We start from the raw sequence: 16758 nt of genomic DNA on the forward strand, positions 1-16758 counted from the left end.
AGTTCATATCCCCGTATTTTCATAATTTCTACTGTTTTAAGGGGGGGAATACAAGCTTAACACAAGAACTTTGTGTTATAAAATCATGATTACAAATCATGATAAAACAACATTAAATCATCAAAAATACTCAAAACATTAAATTCTTTTATAATCTTATGTTTTTCCCCAAAATTCATATTTGTATATATATATATATATATGTATATAAATAAGATTTAAAAGGCTTAGGACTGATAACTCATTCTGGGTCCTTTTCCTTGTTTGGATGTAGGCTTGTAGTACCGGTTATTTGTCCGAGTGTCGTTTAAATTTTACTTATATATAGAATTGTATATGTATATAAATATAAAAGTTATTTCATCAGTTTAACTACCTTTGTAACATGTTGAGCAAGGGATTACATGCAAACATAGTTAAATACCGATTCAGAATGTACATATAAATTATAGTAGGTATAATCTATACATAGAACAATAATTCATGATTCAAGTATACTAAAACACACTGTTTTACAAGAAACAAGGGTTTTGATTCAGAACAAATCAAGGGTTTACACTTATCAAATACATGTTCGAAATACTAATTCAAGAACATACTGTCAATCTTATTTCAGAATGATTGGGTTTTCATAACTAATATACATGTAACGTTTATATGCTTTTTATGAGACATTCAATTCAGGCTGTTTAATTCATTTTAGACAACCAAGGTAAATCCCTGACATTATAACCAAAATCTCCAGCCCGGGGATCGAAACAAGTTGTGTGTAGATCTATATCGGGATTGACAACCCCGCACTCAGGCTGCTAGCTACAGTCAGGCATACACGCCAATGAGTGGCAATTGTTATCAACAGTTTAAACGCCCACAAAGCGTTTGTTTTAGGCCATCCGTCATAGTATGGTTATAATAGCTCATCAAAAAGATATTAACAATACATTAATGTATAAACAACTAAACAAAAGTACACTTTCAAAGTACCAGTTTACAGAATACAAACTATAATGGTTCAATACAATTTTCAATAACAGCTGGTGGAGCTAGACACACTCTCAGTTACAAGTTTTCATAAAGGAATACAAATACAAAACATTGATACAAAGAGAACGGTTTTATGGGAATAAAACTACTTTTCATATACAACAGAAAATATAGGATTTTCTGGAACAGTTTACATATATAAAATACAGAGATACTCTTTCAAACATAAACACTTATGCACTCACTCAACTTTATGTTAATACTCTCTTTTCAAATTACTTGTATTCTCAGGGAAATAATACACAGGTACTCCCCGAGCTTTTTGAGAAGATGGAGCTATGTTGAGTCATATCTTCTTTTGTATAACTATTTTGGTTAAATATACAATGATTGAACACATGTAAATACTTATTTTTTTTAATACAATGGTTGTTTGTACTTTGATTACTATGATGCATGTGTTGTGATACTACAATTGAAGTCCTCCACCCCCGGACGTTTCCGCCGTCTGGTTTGGGGGTGTGATAGTACGGCCGTGAATGGGGCTTACGGTCGTGAAGGGAGTTTACGGCCGTGAACTGCCTCTCGAAGAGTGTACGGCCTTTGAAGGTTTGAAGGGTGTACGGCCGTAAACTGGTGTACGGTCAATGAAGATTTGCAGACTTGAAGGGTGTACGACCGTACACTCAAGAACGAGGACGCTGGATTCGACGAAAAACGTGCTCTAGATGCTCCGAAATGACCCCCAATGGTGATTCTCGATGTTTTCCGGAAGGATAAGGGTGTTTTAGGGGTGTACGGTCAAGAGTTTAGAGAGAGAAAAAGAGAGTGTTCGGCCAGAAAAGTGTAAATGAGGGGTAGGGTCTCGTATTTATAGGGGTTTTCGTGGTCGGTGGTGGGGTCCACAAGACGCTGGCCGTAAACGAGTGTACGGCCGTACACGGGTTTACGGCCATAAACTCAGCCAGGCAGAAAACCGTTTGATTTTTTTTTCAAGAAGGTTCGGGTCTTTCGCGCGATTTTGGTTCCGACTCGTATATAAATTTAATTATATAAAACTAGATGATTTTCTAAACCAAGAATTTTGACGAAAACTTAATAAAAATTCAAATTTTATTAACGGAAATCGGATAACGGAAACGAAAAAAGGTTTGGGTTGTCACATTATATCCCTCCTAACCCTCATTCTCTCAGCCTCCATCACCCTTAGAGTGTTAGAACGGAACCCTAGACCTCTTGCATGCATTTTGAGCTTACTTTGTGCATTTTTGGTGTTATTTGGTGGTTTTGAAGAAGAAGCAAGGACGTGAAGAGGGCTTGTAGATCCAGAAGTTTAGCATAATTTCTGACCTATTTGAGGTATAAAGCTTAAACCTTGGCCATTGCATGCTTAGATCTAGTTTTGGGGTGTTTTATGTTATATTTTGGTCCCATAGTTGAGGTTCTTTGAATTAAAAGAGTTTAGCCTCAACCATGCAAGTGCTAGATACCAACTAAGTGTGTTTATAGACTTAATCTATGTCTTAATCCCCATCCATGCATGCAAAAGCATAAAGTTTATAACTTTATGGCTTAGGACGTTTTTAGGGACCTGGATCTATGCTTTGGACGTTAGGACTTAATGGATTAAGTCACAAGAGGGTTTTGGATTGGCCGGCCAGTACGCTGCGCGTATTGGGTCAACCACCCTAATCAGGTCAAGACCAACGTATATTGGGCGTATATGCAGAGTACGTCGCGCATACACATGCAGTGGGAAAAAGCGATTGTTGGGCCTTAATTTGTTGGGCCTCAATCCCACTTGTGGATGAAGGCCTATGGGCCTAGGGTTATGATGGATGGTACTTAGGCCTTAGAATTTATTTGATTGGGTTTAGGCGTGGGCACTTTTGGGTCTTCTTGAAATTGGGCCTTGGGAGGAAGAGGCCCAATAAGGCAAGGACTAGAGAATCCTTTGCCTTAAGACATGAATTAGGGTTTGAAGCTCGAAGTCATAATATGATAGCTAATTAGAAATTATGTTGTGTGATAGGGGGAAGATTTCACGGGTCGTTCGTTGAGTACGTTGTTACACCCACAGTTTGAGGTGAGTCTCCTTTCGTAGAATTCGTGGGTCGAAGGCACCAAGGCCAGCCCACTAGTTATGATATGACATGATGATTGTCTTTGTGATAATTATCGGGTGTGCATGTATTATTTGCTTATTCTGTGAATTACGTGTGATATTATATAGTAGTGGTAGGGGTGAAATAGACCCGGTATCTGATTGCAATAGATCGAAGGGGCAGGTTGAGTACCCAGATATGCTCGACATTATGCGGTTGAGATAGACCGAAGGGGCATGTCGAGCACCCATATATGCTCGACATTATCCGATTGAAATAGACCGAAGGGGTAGGTCGAGCACCCATATATGTTCGACAGTATGTTTATTTTTGTATGTGGTATGGTAGGGGAACTCACTAAGCTTTGTGCTTACAGTTTCAATTTGTGTTTCAGGTACTTCTAGCTCGAAGGGAAAAGGGACGACATGATCGCATCGCATCACACTATTGTTTTCCGCAGTAGAGATTTTGGGACTTATGCTCTGATAATACTTTTCTATGTTTTGTTTTGATAAAATACTATGATCACCGTATGTTCACATTGCTTTTGAAATTAATGATGTTTTGGGATATGGATTTAGTAACTTTGAAAACGAAATTTTTGGGTCGTATTTTGTGGATGTTACAGGAATGCAGACCCAACCCGATTTAGTTAGGGGGTTGATAGCTAGGGCTTCAATGTTACAATGACTATGTTGTAATATCGTTTTCAATTTTGTGAATAAAAATAATCTCTCATGTTTGTGGACGCTGGTCATATTGACCGAACCATGTAAATATTATGTCTTTATGTGTGTGTATGTGTGTTTATTCTCATTTTTCCTAACACAAGGTATATATAATTTCATCCTAAAACTGTGCCTTTCTTTTTCGTGGGTTATCCTCTTGGAAAGAAAACCTACAAGTTATATAACCTTCATACATCTAAATTGTAACTTTTTAAGAATTTCATGTTCCTTAAACACCCCCTCATCTCAATCACTCTAATGACACCACAATTTTACCTTATTCATAACAAACTGACAGTTTTCTGGTTATCCTCACCGCCTTCTGTTCCATCAGCTACCCACTCCACTATCGGCCACATGAACTCTCATTGTTTTTTTCTCTAACTTCAAGTCTTTCACCATCTTCTGATCCACACATTAGCTCCCATACAACCTTCTTTCATTGTGCAAAGATCTTGTCAACCTCATTTTCCTCTCAGTTATCTTGTTGGTTATGTTTTTCATGATGCCACTGCCAATCTTCTAGCTCTTTGTGTCCATATACTATCATGGTAACTTTTTGTGTGCATTCTCACCAATTTTTATGTATTATCTCCTCTCTAAATAAGCAAATTTTGGACAACCTCAAACACAAGAAGGAGCCTAGTTGCTATGGGAAATTAAGACACCCCTCAACCTTTTTGGCAAGCTACATTGATGAAAGAAATCGAAGCTTTAGAAAGTAACACGTCATGGGTTGTTACCGACTTGGCCAAAAGGATTAAGGAAGAAACCCAACAATTGTTATCGATAAGCATAAGACCAGGGACACATCTTTTATAGGGCCAGGAGGGGTCTTGCCCCCCCTGGATTTTGGGTTAGAAGTAGTCCAAATACATTCAATTTTTCGAGATATAGGCCCAGGTATGTGAAAATTGGGCTGTGGCCCCTCTTGCCCAATCGGAAAGACGTGAACGACAATGTTGAATCGAACCCTAATCCAGTAATCCTCATCTTCCGTACTTCATTGCTCGCTGCTAGTTGGACGCCTCACACCTCAGTGCCTCACGCCACAATCACCACCGTCCACTGTCAGCACCGCCACCGCAAGTCACCCTCCGGCCTCCACCAGCAGACGTAGCAGTTCAGCACGACAGACAACAGTAAACCTTCAGTCTTCTCTTCTGTTGTTCTTTCTTTTGCACGGAAGAAAAATAAGAAAATCAAGTATTGTTCTCACTTTCTTGCCCCCGTTTTTATCTTCTTTCTTTTTTAAATTGTAATTCTGTATTTCTAACCACCCTCTTCTCTTCATTTGCTTAATTGCTTGTTGTGGGAATTTCACACAGTGGCTCCAATTGCTTGTTGTTTGAATTCTAATTCTGAGATTGTTGATTAATATGAATTGTTCCTCCATTTTCTTGTTGTTGGAATTTGGGAATCAAGTAATTAGGATTTCACACAATGTTATATGTTTTCTTTTACAGAAATTTAAGTTAGTTGGCTGATTTTGAATGAATTGTTCATACATTTTGATTTTTTTTATAGATACAATCATGGACAAGATGAAAACCATTCATTTTTTTTTTCAAAAGAATGGGTGACGATGAAGAAACACTTAATGAAAATCATGAGAGTAAACGTCAAAAAGCTTCAATAAGTGAGCCACAACCGCAACAACATGGAAATCAACAAGAGAATGACATTTCTGAAGCCACACGATCAAATCCTAATGAGGTGGATCTTAAGCAACTAGAAAAGAGATAAACCAAGTGTGTGTCATGGTTATGATGCATTTACTGTTAAATGATTTGACAATTGGAAAAAAGTTAATGACGGGAAAAATTGTGCATTCTTGAAGCACATTGGTTGTTCACAACATAGAAATGTAGTTGCATTCGCTGAAACAACAAAGAGGGGATTTTCTGTAATGAAAATATTCAAGAACCGCCTTCGCAATAAGATGTTGGATGACTTTCTCGCAAACAATTTGATGGTTTGTTTACATAGAAAGGGATATTGCTGAAAACATTGATTCGAAGTCGGTAATTGATGATTTTAAAGACCTTAAAGGTTGTCGGGCTGAGTTGTAATTATTTTTTTTTATGTATTTTTGGTGTTTAATTGCTAAAAAATTTGATTTTTTTTATGTGTAAGAACGGTAACTATAGGTATTTTGGTGTTTAAATGCTGAAAAAATTGATTTTTTTACGTGTAATAACGTTAATTTTAGATTTTTTTACTTTCGGCCTCCAAAAAATATGTTCAAGCTCTATCACTGCATAAGACACCTTTAACTTTTTCAATATACCAAATGATGTAATTTTTTCCTTGTAGGTGAAAGTCGCACCATAAAAATAACCATGATTAAACACATGTAATCAACCAAAACATAATTTAAGAACTCTAAATACATGGAATTGAGACAATTAACACAACCCTAAACCTTGGTTCAATGCCATTTCATTATGTAAATTGTTTTCTAGAAATTGAGTGTAAGAAAAATCGGGAGAATTTCATGAAAAGGTGTCACCAAACAACAAATGGTATTATAAAATCGTTATAAATATTGAAAGTTAGAACTGTTGAAAAGATTACCAAACGGTGGCAGATAACTCGCAACCATTTCGGTCAATTTTTTGAATTTCATTATATTATTCTTATAAATTTATGGGCTAATGTTATAAAAATCCTCAATTTTTTAGAGTTTTGTCGGTTTTGCCTAAAGTTGAATTTTATGTTCGCTTTTACCCTAACATTTTCAAAAAAAAAATTCGGTTTTACCCTTTTTTTACCGGTGATAACAGGTTTTCCAGGTTACCATTATACTAAATTCGCAAAATAAACCCTTAAGTTTACCCTTTTTTTTTTTTTTCCGTTTTTACCCTTAAGTTTATAATTTTTTTTACACTTTTACCCTAAGTATATTTTTTTTCATAATATACGTATTCATGCAGAAAAATCGTATTTATATACGAACTTTTTTTAATTAAATATTGTATTTATATTTTTTTAATGTTATATATATATATATATATATATATATATATATATATATATTTGTTTGTGTGTGTGTGTGTTTTTGCAAGATTATACCATTTAAAAAGATAAATAATATTTTTAGAATTATGAATACGTGTTTTATAGATATAGTTTTTAGATGTATAAATACATATTTTTATATTTTTATATATTAATATGTATCTATACTTCTAAAAATATATTTATACTAAAAAAAAACATATATCAAAATACATAATTACACTTCTAAAAATATATGTATATACTTATATAAACATGTTATGATTGAACAAGTTTTTTTATTGATATGTATATTTTAAATACATAAAAATACGTATTTGTAGTTGTAAAAAGATATTAATTTGTTTATTTACATCTTAAATGGTTTATCCAAGAAAAAAAACTCATATATATATATATATATATATATATATATATATATATATATATATATATATATATATATATAACATTAAAAAAATGTAAATACAATATTTAATTAATTTTTTTTTGTATATAAATATGATTTTTCTGCATTAATACGTATAATATGAAAAAAAATACATACGGTAAAAATGTAAAAAAATTATAAACTTAAGGATAAAAACGTAAAAAAACTGTAAACTTAAAGGTTTTTTTTGCGAAGTTAATATAATGGTAACCTGTTATCACCGGTAAAAGGGTAAAACCGAACATTTTTTGGAAAATGTTAGGGTAAAAACGGACATAAAATTCAACTTTGAGCAAAACCGACAAAACCCTGAAAACTTAAGGGTTTTTATGACATTAGCACTTAATTTATTTCTTAAATTGTGCTGAAATCATCTCCGGTAAATAAATGAGAAGATATAAATATATAACTAAAAATGTATAAAATATATTATTTTCCAATAATGTAAAAACGTTTTTAATGTGGCAGTGACTGGGTGGAAACGCATGGTCCATTAATGGCATTGCATGAGAACGATGTCGTTATGGCGCCAGCTAGCACCCCCCTCGCCCTCTCAATCCATCGTTCAAATCGGACAATCGCTCCATATTCTCTCTTTGCAACTAGGCCTCACTGTCACTGACCGCTCCTTACTCTCTCTCATCGACGATAAAGCAGAATTCGGTACCTCTTTCTTTCTCTCTCTCTCACACACACACGCACGCACTTACTTTCCATCTCTCTCTACATTCAAATGGGTGAAAGGTTTCTGAAGCTTTTGTTTTTGTTTAATTTGTGTTTCGTCTTATTGTGCAAGTAGATTAGGTTTTCGTTACTCAATTTTATTCTCTAGTACGTCTTCGTTCCCCAAAGTAGCATAGAGTTATATATTGATGGTTCGACATAGTTCTTTGTGAAACACAAATTAATATATTATTTGACTTTCCAGATGTGGATTTTGTTATAAAATCAACTCATCGGCTGCTATTATTAATTGCTTTTGGTCGATCTATTGAACTTTTTCCAAATATCAGGTTTAATTAGACCAATTTTGTTTAATCTCTTAGTATTGGTAAGAACTAAGAATGCTTCAGTTCCATGATTGACTTGAAGTTGACGAAGAATTTTGCTTAAAATCCAGAGTCAGCGAGTATTCTTATAATCAAATGTGTAACTGTTAACCCGAGTAAGGTTCACCTCAGATCTTCACCTTTTCTTTTTATGGGATAGATAGATTTTTCTTTTTCTTTCTTTTTTTATTTGGGGAAGGGGCTCTTGTCAAACCTAATTTTGACTTGAAAAGTCAACCGTTTAAAGTCTAAAGTTACCAATGATGGAATACTTTTGAGTTTTGGCTTTAGTACACAATCTAAAAGTAATTTAATCTTTATCAACAAACACTTTTTGTTAAATTCAAAATTATAAGTAGCAAATTAACAATTAGCGTTGTTCATTTTTAAATTTTCCAACCACAGGAGCCATGCCTGAGGGTATAACATCTGAAAATCTCATGAACAACATCATGGATACACTCTCTGATAAGCTCCAGAAGCAGAATTCTGGCTCATTCTTCGTTGAAGAAAAGTCACACTCACACACAGTCTCTTCTCAGTTCAATAAGCTCTTTGGGAGACAGAAGCCCATTCATCACATTTTAGGGGGTGGCAAATGTAAGCTTCATCTCTTCATTCTTTATTAACCTTACACTAATGGTATCTGTTTTTTTTTTTTTTTTTAAAATGACATTATCTTCTTTTGTAGCTGCTGATGTGCTCTTATGGAGGAACAAAAAGATATCAGCAGGTGTCTTATGTGGTGCAACTGCAGTGTGGGTGCTCTTTGAATGGCTTGACTACAATTTCCTTCCTCTTGTCTGTTTCGGTCTGGTTATCTGTATCATTGGTCAGTTTATCTGGTCAAACCTATTGAACAGGGCCCCACCCCGTGTTACTCTGCCAGATGAGCTATTTGTGAACATTGCTAGAATAGTAGGTGATGAAGTGAATCGTGCTCTGGGTTACCTTCAGTATGTTGGTTCTAGAGGGGATATCAAACAACTTACATTGGTATGTCTACCACAGTAGCATTATTTAAAAAAATATTGACAATTTCTGATTTTTTTTTCTTCCAAATTGTGTTTAGGTTGTTGGGGGCTTGTTAACTGCAGCAATAATTGGAACCTGGTGTAACTTTTGGACTGTTATTTACATAGGTAAGATCTTCCTTTTGTCTTTTTAGCTTCCTTATGAGATGTATTGTTCATTTATTTATTCATTTATTTAGGTTTTGTGGCTGCTCACACTTTGCCTGTTGTGTATGAGAAGTATGATGACCAAATTGATAGTGCTGTGTACAATCTGTTTGGAAAGGTTCAGAACCACTATAGTAAGCTTGATACTAGTTTGCTAAGCAGAATTCCCAAGGCAAAAGCGAAGAAGTTTGCATAATTGTATTTGAACATGTTGCAAATGTTATGTAAGTGTAACTCTTGCCATTTAGACTGCTTATGGTGTGTACTTATCAGTAGTTTTGCTAATAAATCAGTGTCATTGTGATGCTTAGACTGTAGATATTGCTTAGAGGCTGTTTTTTTCCCATTAAGTCTTGTATAGCTGTTTGAATTAAGTGCTTAACCCATAAAGGGATAACAATATGATAACTAGAATATGCACCATTTCATCATTCCTCATATTAAATACATATTTTTAAAAATAAATGTCAAAAATAGAAGGTTTCCTGGTAGATTACAGTTGTTGAATATGAAAGGGAAGTGAATGTTGATGGGGTTGACTTTTATGTAGTCAGTGGTAAGATTGAACTGAGACCTTAGCTTGTGGGCCACCTTGAACATACACAAAACTGCACTCAGAACCAGGTTTGATCACCTTACTCCATTGAGGAAGCTCGTATACGTTCTTATTCAGGGTTGGAGTCAATCCCCAAAGAGACCCTGATAAGTTTTCAATTACCAACTTCAAATCTGTGATTGGTTTTTCTGATGTGTTCTTGATTATCACCTTGTGCCTGTAGTATCCAATTCCCCCAACTGTCCATGAGCTCGTGATCGAGTGCAAAAATTCAAGTGGCTCACCATATGGTTTCGTAGGTGCTTTAGCATGGGAGTCTACAACAAAAATATGAATTTTAGAATTTAAATTTTTTTTGTTCGTAGAAAGACAAAAAGGTTAGTTTTGGAATTTCACTCACATGAACCGGGGTGTCCCTTGGTTGGGGAAGGTGATGTGGTGGGTTTTGGACTGAGGCTGAGGCTATGTAACTTAGAGAAGAGTCCTACAAGAGGGGCAGTCCCGGAAAGTGTAGGCTCGGTTTGTTCGTAATTTGACCGATCATCATCGAAATTGTCGTTATGGTCCGGACCACCGACTAGCCCACCGTGGATCACGTTTGGGTTAGCCGCTGGGCGGTGGTACCATGCATCGAACCCTTGTACGCACCCAACCACTGAGTGGACTACAGATATAGAGGCGATTGAAGCACCCCTGTGGTGGACATGAATCGGGTAGTTTTGTCCGTATCCAACAATGTAACTCATGGATTTTGGATTTTTCCCGAGGATATAATCAGCCTGTGTGAAGACAGCCTTTTCGTTAATTAAATGAATCAAGTGTTTAATTTTTTTTTTTTTTTTTTTTATAAATAAGCGGATTGAATTTACTAAATTAGACATGCCTGAGATTGTGCGAAAGTGAGGAGTTCGTGAGGTTGGACATTGGCATCGGGACATGTGAGAACCGACTTAGCTGCCGTGAGATAGTCGGAGTAGACCGCGAGAAGAAATGCAGCCGAGGCGGCATATTGCATGTTGTTCCATTCGTGCAAGTAGAGCAAGCCACCTAAATTGAAAGAAATATATAAGTACACCAACAGAATAAAACAAAACAGGCTGACTTGCATTGGGCTGTGACCGAGGTGGAAGATAAGTTTTAGTGACGAACCAGGAGTCATGGGTGCGTTGTAGCCGTCATTCTTTTGTTGGCAAGCACACGCAAAGTAGTCGGCTTTTGCCTTATATTGTTTCAACGTGGCGGTATACGCACCACCGTGTCCATCCAACAACACCTTGGACAGGAGAATCTGGACACCGGCGTATTTATTATCCCATGAAAATTCCTTAGTCGCCCAGCCAGTGCCGCCCATGGAGGCGGCATTGTCCACCACGTATTTCAAGTATGACTCATCATTGGTTGCCCGGTACAACCACGTAGCCGCCCACAACAGCTCATCTTCAAACCCAGATGATGTGTAAAACTCCTTGGCACATGGGATTGAATCCGTGAACAGTCCCCGAAACCGATCCGCAAACCAAAAAAGCTGTGAAAAAAAACATAAAGTTTAATATCGACTCATCTAATTAAGAACTTGAAAGTGATCGGAGTGCATGATTCCATTCCAACCTGTTTAGCGTGAACCAAGAGTAAATCAGAGTATGATGAATTGTAAGGCCTAAACGCCATAGAGGCGGCAGCCATGGCGGCTGCGGTTTCTCCGGCGAGATCGGATCCCGGATGTTCAGTGTCTAATTTATACGCGGTTCTTGGTGTAGTCATATCCTCTGCCCTCTCCCAACAGTAGTGATCCGAGTCTCCATCACCTACCTGTAACCACAAGTTTCCACTCTTTAGGTGACCAAATTTTATATTTCTTAAATATACATATAGTTGTGGTGGGAGGGAAAATATCAAATAAACATTCAAGTTATTTGCGATGGTTAAAACCGTTAATTCATACCTGTCCCCAAAGAACATTAGGTTGTGAATGAGCTTTGATGAAGTAATCAGTACCCCATTTAATGGCATCCAAAACATGCCCCATTTGATTAAGATCCATCATATTTCTATGATACTCTATTGCGCCCCATGACAGCATTGTCACTGTATACGCCATTGGTAGTCCAAACTTCACATGGTCACCAGCATCATAGTATCCTCCCACCAAGTTCACCTACATTCCATTCCCGACACCCACATCATAATTAGGTCTATGTAGGTGTACAACCCAAAATAGGATAAAGTACAAGCTTACGAAGCAAGAATGATAGACTCACCTTTTGTTGGTAACCATCAGTGAGACCGGAATCGCCTCGCCAATTCACTCGTTGAGTCCGTGGTAACTTTCCGGACCTTTGTGCCTCGAAAAACAACAAGCTTTTGTCAAGAGCTTGACCGTAGTCGAAAGCTGATGATGCATTCATGATGGTCAAAATTAAGAATGTGGCAAAAACATGTCTTGAGTTGACCATGGTGATCGATTGTGGTATGGATCAGTTGAAGAAGGAAGCCGATGAAGAAGAAATGATGTGTTTGTGTGTATATATAGAGACAAACTATGTATAGATATATCGAGAGAGAGAAAGAGAGTGAGATAGAAGATATGGAAGAAATGTAAGAAAAGGTGGTCGGGTTCACGTTGATCATAAAGAATCGAGGTTAAGGTTAGAGCTCCCCACGTTGTATTTAGTACTTCATCCTTATGATTGCTCGGAGGGTAGGATATAATTAATAATCTTTGTTTGGTTTGACTTAAATTTTAGCCAAAATTACATAATTGGTCCCTGTTATATCTATCAATTTATGGATAAAGTCCCCCAATATATGTATTTTTTACTCGGATCTTCCATGTGTGTTCTTTTTTACCAATGGTACCCGCCCCAGGTTAGATGCCAGTCCGATGTTAATTTTGCATGAAATTACCATTTTACCCTTTTGTTAAATTTATTTTTAGATTATTTTAATTATCAGTGGGGGCAACACTCCCATAAACCTTCCACACTTGTCTTACCTTTCTTCTATCCCGTTTCCTCTTGGCAGTGATGATCCCACCTACCTCACCATTAGAAAACACCTCATCCCAACCCTTCCGTCCGGTTGAACCCAAACTCTAGGGAAACCTTGTAGACCATCAAACCCAACCATCTCCATCTCAATTGTTTTGCAAAGCCACATGTTTTGTTGAGATCTTTGTTTATATCGAATCATTTCCAACTTCCAATTATGTTGAGTGGGCCAAATTTACTTGATATATGGAAAAAACCCTAAGAAGTTAATGAAAATAAAAAAATCTCTCAGTGTCGAATTTTTAACGATATCCATGTAGATGGACAATGGATGCAATAAAAAACCATGAAGTTGTGGTGAATCCTTGATACCTCAGGTCAAGCCAATGGTAGAGATCGAAGATCACCATGGAACGTAATTAATCTTGAAAGTGTTGTTTTGTGACACATCTTCGTTTATTTGTTGTCTTTTTTGTGGTCAGTCAACGACATAATAAATCATGGTTTGAGTTAAAAAAAAAATAGTTTGGGAGACGAGATCTCATAAAAGCACAAACTAAATTCAAATAAGAACCGCAAAAAGATTATTATGAGCTGTGAGGACTGATAATTCATAGTTGGATGTTTTTATGTTTTTTCTTTATTTTCAATGCTTGTTTGTTATCTTAAAACACATTGAACTTAATAAAACTTTATAATTAGAAAAAAAAAACAAATTATATTACAACATATATAGTCAAATGAGAAATAATGATCTTAAATTGTGAATGTTGTGCTGGGTGCAAACCCAATCCCACATTAGTAAAATAAGAAACTTGATGCTAGCATATAAGGCAATGAGTGATATCTTTTATCACCAATTGGTTTTAGAAAATGAAACCTCATTATTTTTCTATGTTGAGCATGGTTGGGCTAGTAGCGATCATCGGAAGAAACAATCGTTGAGGGGAGGCCAAGAGCGGAACTTGGGTTTGAGGGGAAGATTGTTAGGGTGAAAACAAGGATCCTAACATGTTGTAATTAGTATTTATTTTATTTTGAAATATCTCGATATTTATATTTAGAGTAAATTACACGAATGGTCCCTATGGTTTGAGGTAATTTGCATGTTTGGTCCCTATCTTATTTTTTTAACTCAGAAAGTCCTTACTGCTTGTTTTTATTACGCACTTGGTCCCTACTGTTTGTTTTTGTTACATGTTTGGTCACTGTCTTACCTAAAAAACTATTATTTAAATAGGGAAAAATTGTGGGTAAGTAAGGTAAGTTGACGGGGTGGGGTTGGGGTGTGTGTTTATTTAAATAAATTAAAAAATCAAGGGCAAACTAATTTTTTTTAGGTAAGACAGAGACCAAACGCGTAACAAAAACAAACAGTAGAGACTTTCCGAATTAAAAAAATAAGTTAGGGACCAAACGCACAAATTACCTTAAACTATAGGGACCATTCATGTAATTTACTCTAATATTTAATTGTAATAACAACAAATTATTAATTTTCATATGGTTGGTTATTTTTGTGGGCATTGTTGATTTGGAGATTTACACCGTTTCATACACTTATTTCATTTCATATAATTCCATATAAAGTCAAATATAAATGATTTTGAATGTGAAAAGGTTATATTCTATTAGAAGGAAAATACGGACAAAAGTTATTGATTATTGATAGGTAGGTGATGATGCATGAAAAGTATGATGCAAAACCAATTGATTCTAGACATTCCAACTCATCATCAAGCATTTGAAAAGGGTGCACGTGTCATTTATTTATATAAATCAAATAGATAAAATGGAAAAAAAATATTAGTTTAATGGAAACAAAACAAGCGAAACGAAACAAAATGAATCACACGAGAATACATCAACCACCACATGTAAAACTAAGTTTCAAAATTAAAATAAACGCACATCCACGATCCACCAATCTCCAATGTTTATTTATTTATTTATTTATTATTATTTTTTTTACACCAATCTCCAATGGTAATTTGGCAAATTTATACGTAGCATTCTACTTTTACACCATGTGAGAAATAACTCATTCACATCAATTGATGGAATCGCATGGGATTCAAGGACACAATACAATGAAAGGGATTCATGGATGCATAAATGTCAATGACGAACAAATTATAATGGGGAATGCTACAAGTGTACTACACATGTGCAAAAAAACTTCATTTTCTAAAATCATCATTCTTTATAATAGTTATAGCAAATCATAGAATATGGGATTTTATTTACAGACACTTGTGTTCTTATTGTTAGAGCAAACATATACGTAGTAATTTAGTTGGTTGGGTAGTGATATATTTGGTATTTAGGTTAAACACATAGAAAAGAAATGGTAAACCGTATTATCTGAATGACTCATGTCAATCTATCCTAAAGTCCACGTGAGAAGTCAATCACAGAACACTAATAATATTTTTGGGTGTGAGTTAAAATGAACCATAGACCTCAAAATTTCATTCCTCAACTATTAGACTTACATCATAGGACATTTAAACACATATAAAACAATATCTAACAAAAATAATAAACAAAAGGATAATAAAAGAAAAATCTATATCTAAGTATGCCCCATGTCAATTCAAATTCAAATGACCATGTGCATAACCTATTATGAAATATAAATAGCCAATGCATTCTTGATATGATGTATGAAATAAAGAAAACTCTTTCATATTTTTTTTTATTTATCTTTCTACTTATTAGATCAAGACAAGTGTCAAAATTAAAAAAAAATAAAAAATATTAAAAGATTCCATATGTCATGATTTATATGAATATGAAGATAAATATAAACAAAAGATAGAATGATACTTATTTTTTTATGTCAAATTTCGACCAATTAAATACGAGTTCCTCAATAAAGTAGGTTTTAGCTTTTGTCCCTTCTTCATTTTTACACAAAGTTTGTTTCATTTTGCCAAAAGGTAAATTCTTTGTTTTTGACATTTTTTAATTATCCATTAAAACATTTAATGAGATTTTTTTTAGAGTTTATTATCATTATTATTTTTTTTTATCGAGTGATCAGTGTTATTGGAGGACGTAACTTATTTGATTTTTTATTGGTCATTCAATATATATTGAATATTCAATATACGTTTATACTTAATACATCTAACCCCTCATCCATTAATCATATTTCATTTTACCCATAAATATATTTTAGTTTTAAATATTTGTTGTTTTTTTTACTATTTAATTCATTCTATTATATATGTAATGACAATTCATTTATGAAAGATAAATTTTATATCGATTATATAACATTTTTTAACCTTTTTTATTTTTATAACTACGACATAATACTTTTTTCATATTTTATGTATATAAAATAAAGCTCCGACATAGTTTATTTATATTTCTTTTTTATGTTTGTGACAATTTGGATATGATGTGTGTTTAAAAAACGACTAATTAAATTGAGGGGGGGGGGAATAGAAAACTTTAGATAGATAAGGATATATTGGTTAATTAAAAAAAATTGGAATAAGTTAACTATTGAAGAAGTTATTTAGTTTGAGCTTAAAGTTAATGCAATGATGAATTGATAATTGTTCAAGTCATAACATAAATTAACCACTAAAAATGTTCTTAGTACCAATTTTTCCTAGCCACAAACATAAGACATAGAGCTTATGCTAAAGTAAAACTTTGTACTTTTTGTTTGTCAATGATGCAAATTTAAAATTTGGAACTAAG

The 16758-nt window shown here is 34.7% G+C and overlaps 2 protein-coding genes across 3 annotated transcripts; one reads left to right on the forward strand and one right to left on the reverse strand.

Annotated features, from left to right (window-relative positions):
• The first annotated feature begins 7745 nt into the window (after window positions 1-7745).
• LOC145165990 (Reticulon family protein) lies at window positions 7746-9815 on the forward strand. 2 transcript variants are annotated; one of them, XM_079084916.1, is made up of 5 exons: window positions 7746-7931; window positions 8723-8917; window positions 9009-9313; window positions 9390-9459; window positions 9531-9815. In XM_079084916.1, the coding sequence occupies exons 1-5, from the start codon at window positions 7775-7777 to the stop codon at window positions 9692-9694; spliced, it is 891 nt and encodes a 296-aa protein (XP_078941042.1). In that variant the 5' UTR covers window positions 7746-7774; the 3' UTR covers window positions 9695-9815. The 2 variants fall into 2 exon arrangements, with proteins under 2 accessions (XP_078941042.1, XP_078941043.1); XM_079084917.1 differs by lacking the exon at window positions 7746-7931 and adding an exon at window positions 7968-8012.
• Window positions 9816-9903: 88 nt separating this feature from the next.
• GH9C1 (glycosyl hydrolase 9C1) lies at window positions 9904-12576 on the reverse strand. Its single transcript, XM_079084915.1, has 7 exons — window positions 12313-12576; window positions 11997-12209; window positions 11663-11863; window positions 11204-11579; window positions 10938-11101; window positions 10455-10833; window positions 9904-10371 (listed from the first exon to the last, which is right to left on the reverse strand). The coding sequence occupies exons 1-7, from the start codon at window positions 12505-12507 to the stop codon at window positions 10049-10051; spliced, it is 1851 nt and encodes a 616-aa protein (XP_078941041.1). The 5' UTR covers window positions 12508-12576; the 3' UTR covers window positions 9904-10048.
• Between the last annotated feature and the right edge of the window lie 4182 nt (window positions 12577-16758).

Source organism: Lactuca virosa, chromosome 3, assembly GCF_052849685.1.
Source record: "Lactuca virosa cultivar CGN04683 chromosome 3, Lactuca_virosa_CGN04683_v6, whole genome shotgun sequence".
Lineage (NCBI taxonomy): Eukaryota > Viridiplantae > Streptophyta > Magnoliopsida > Asterales > Asteraceae > Lactuca > Lactuca virosa.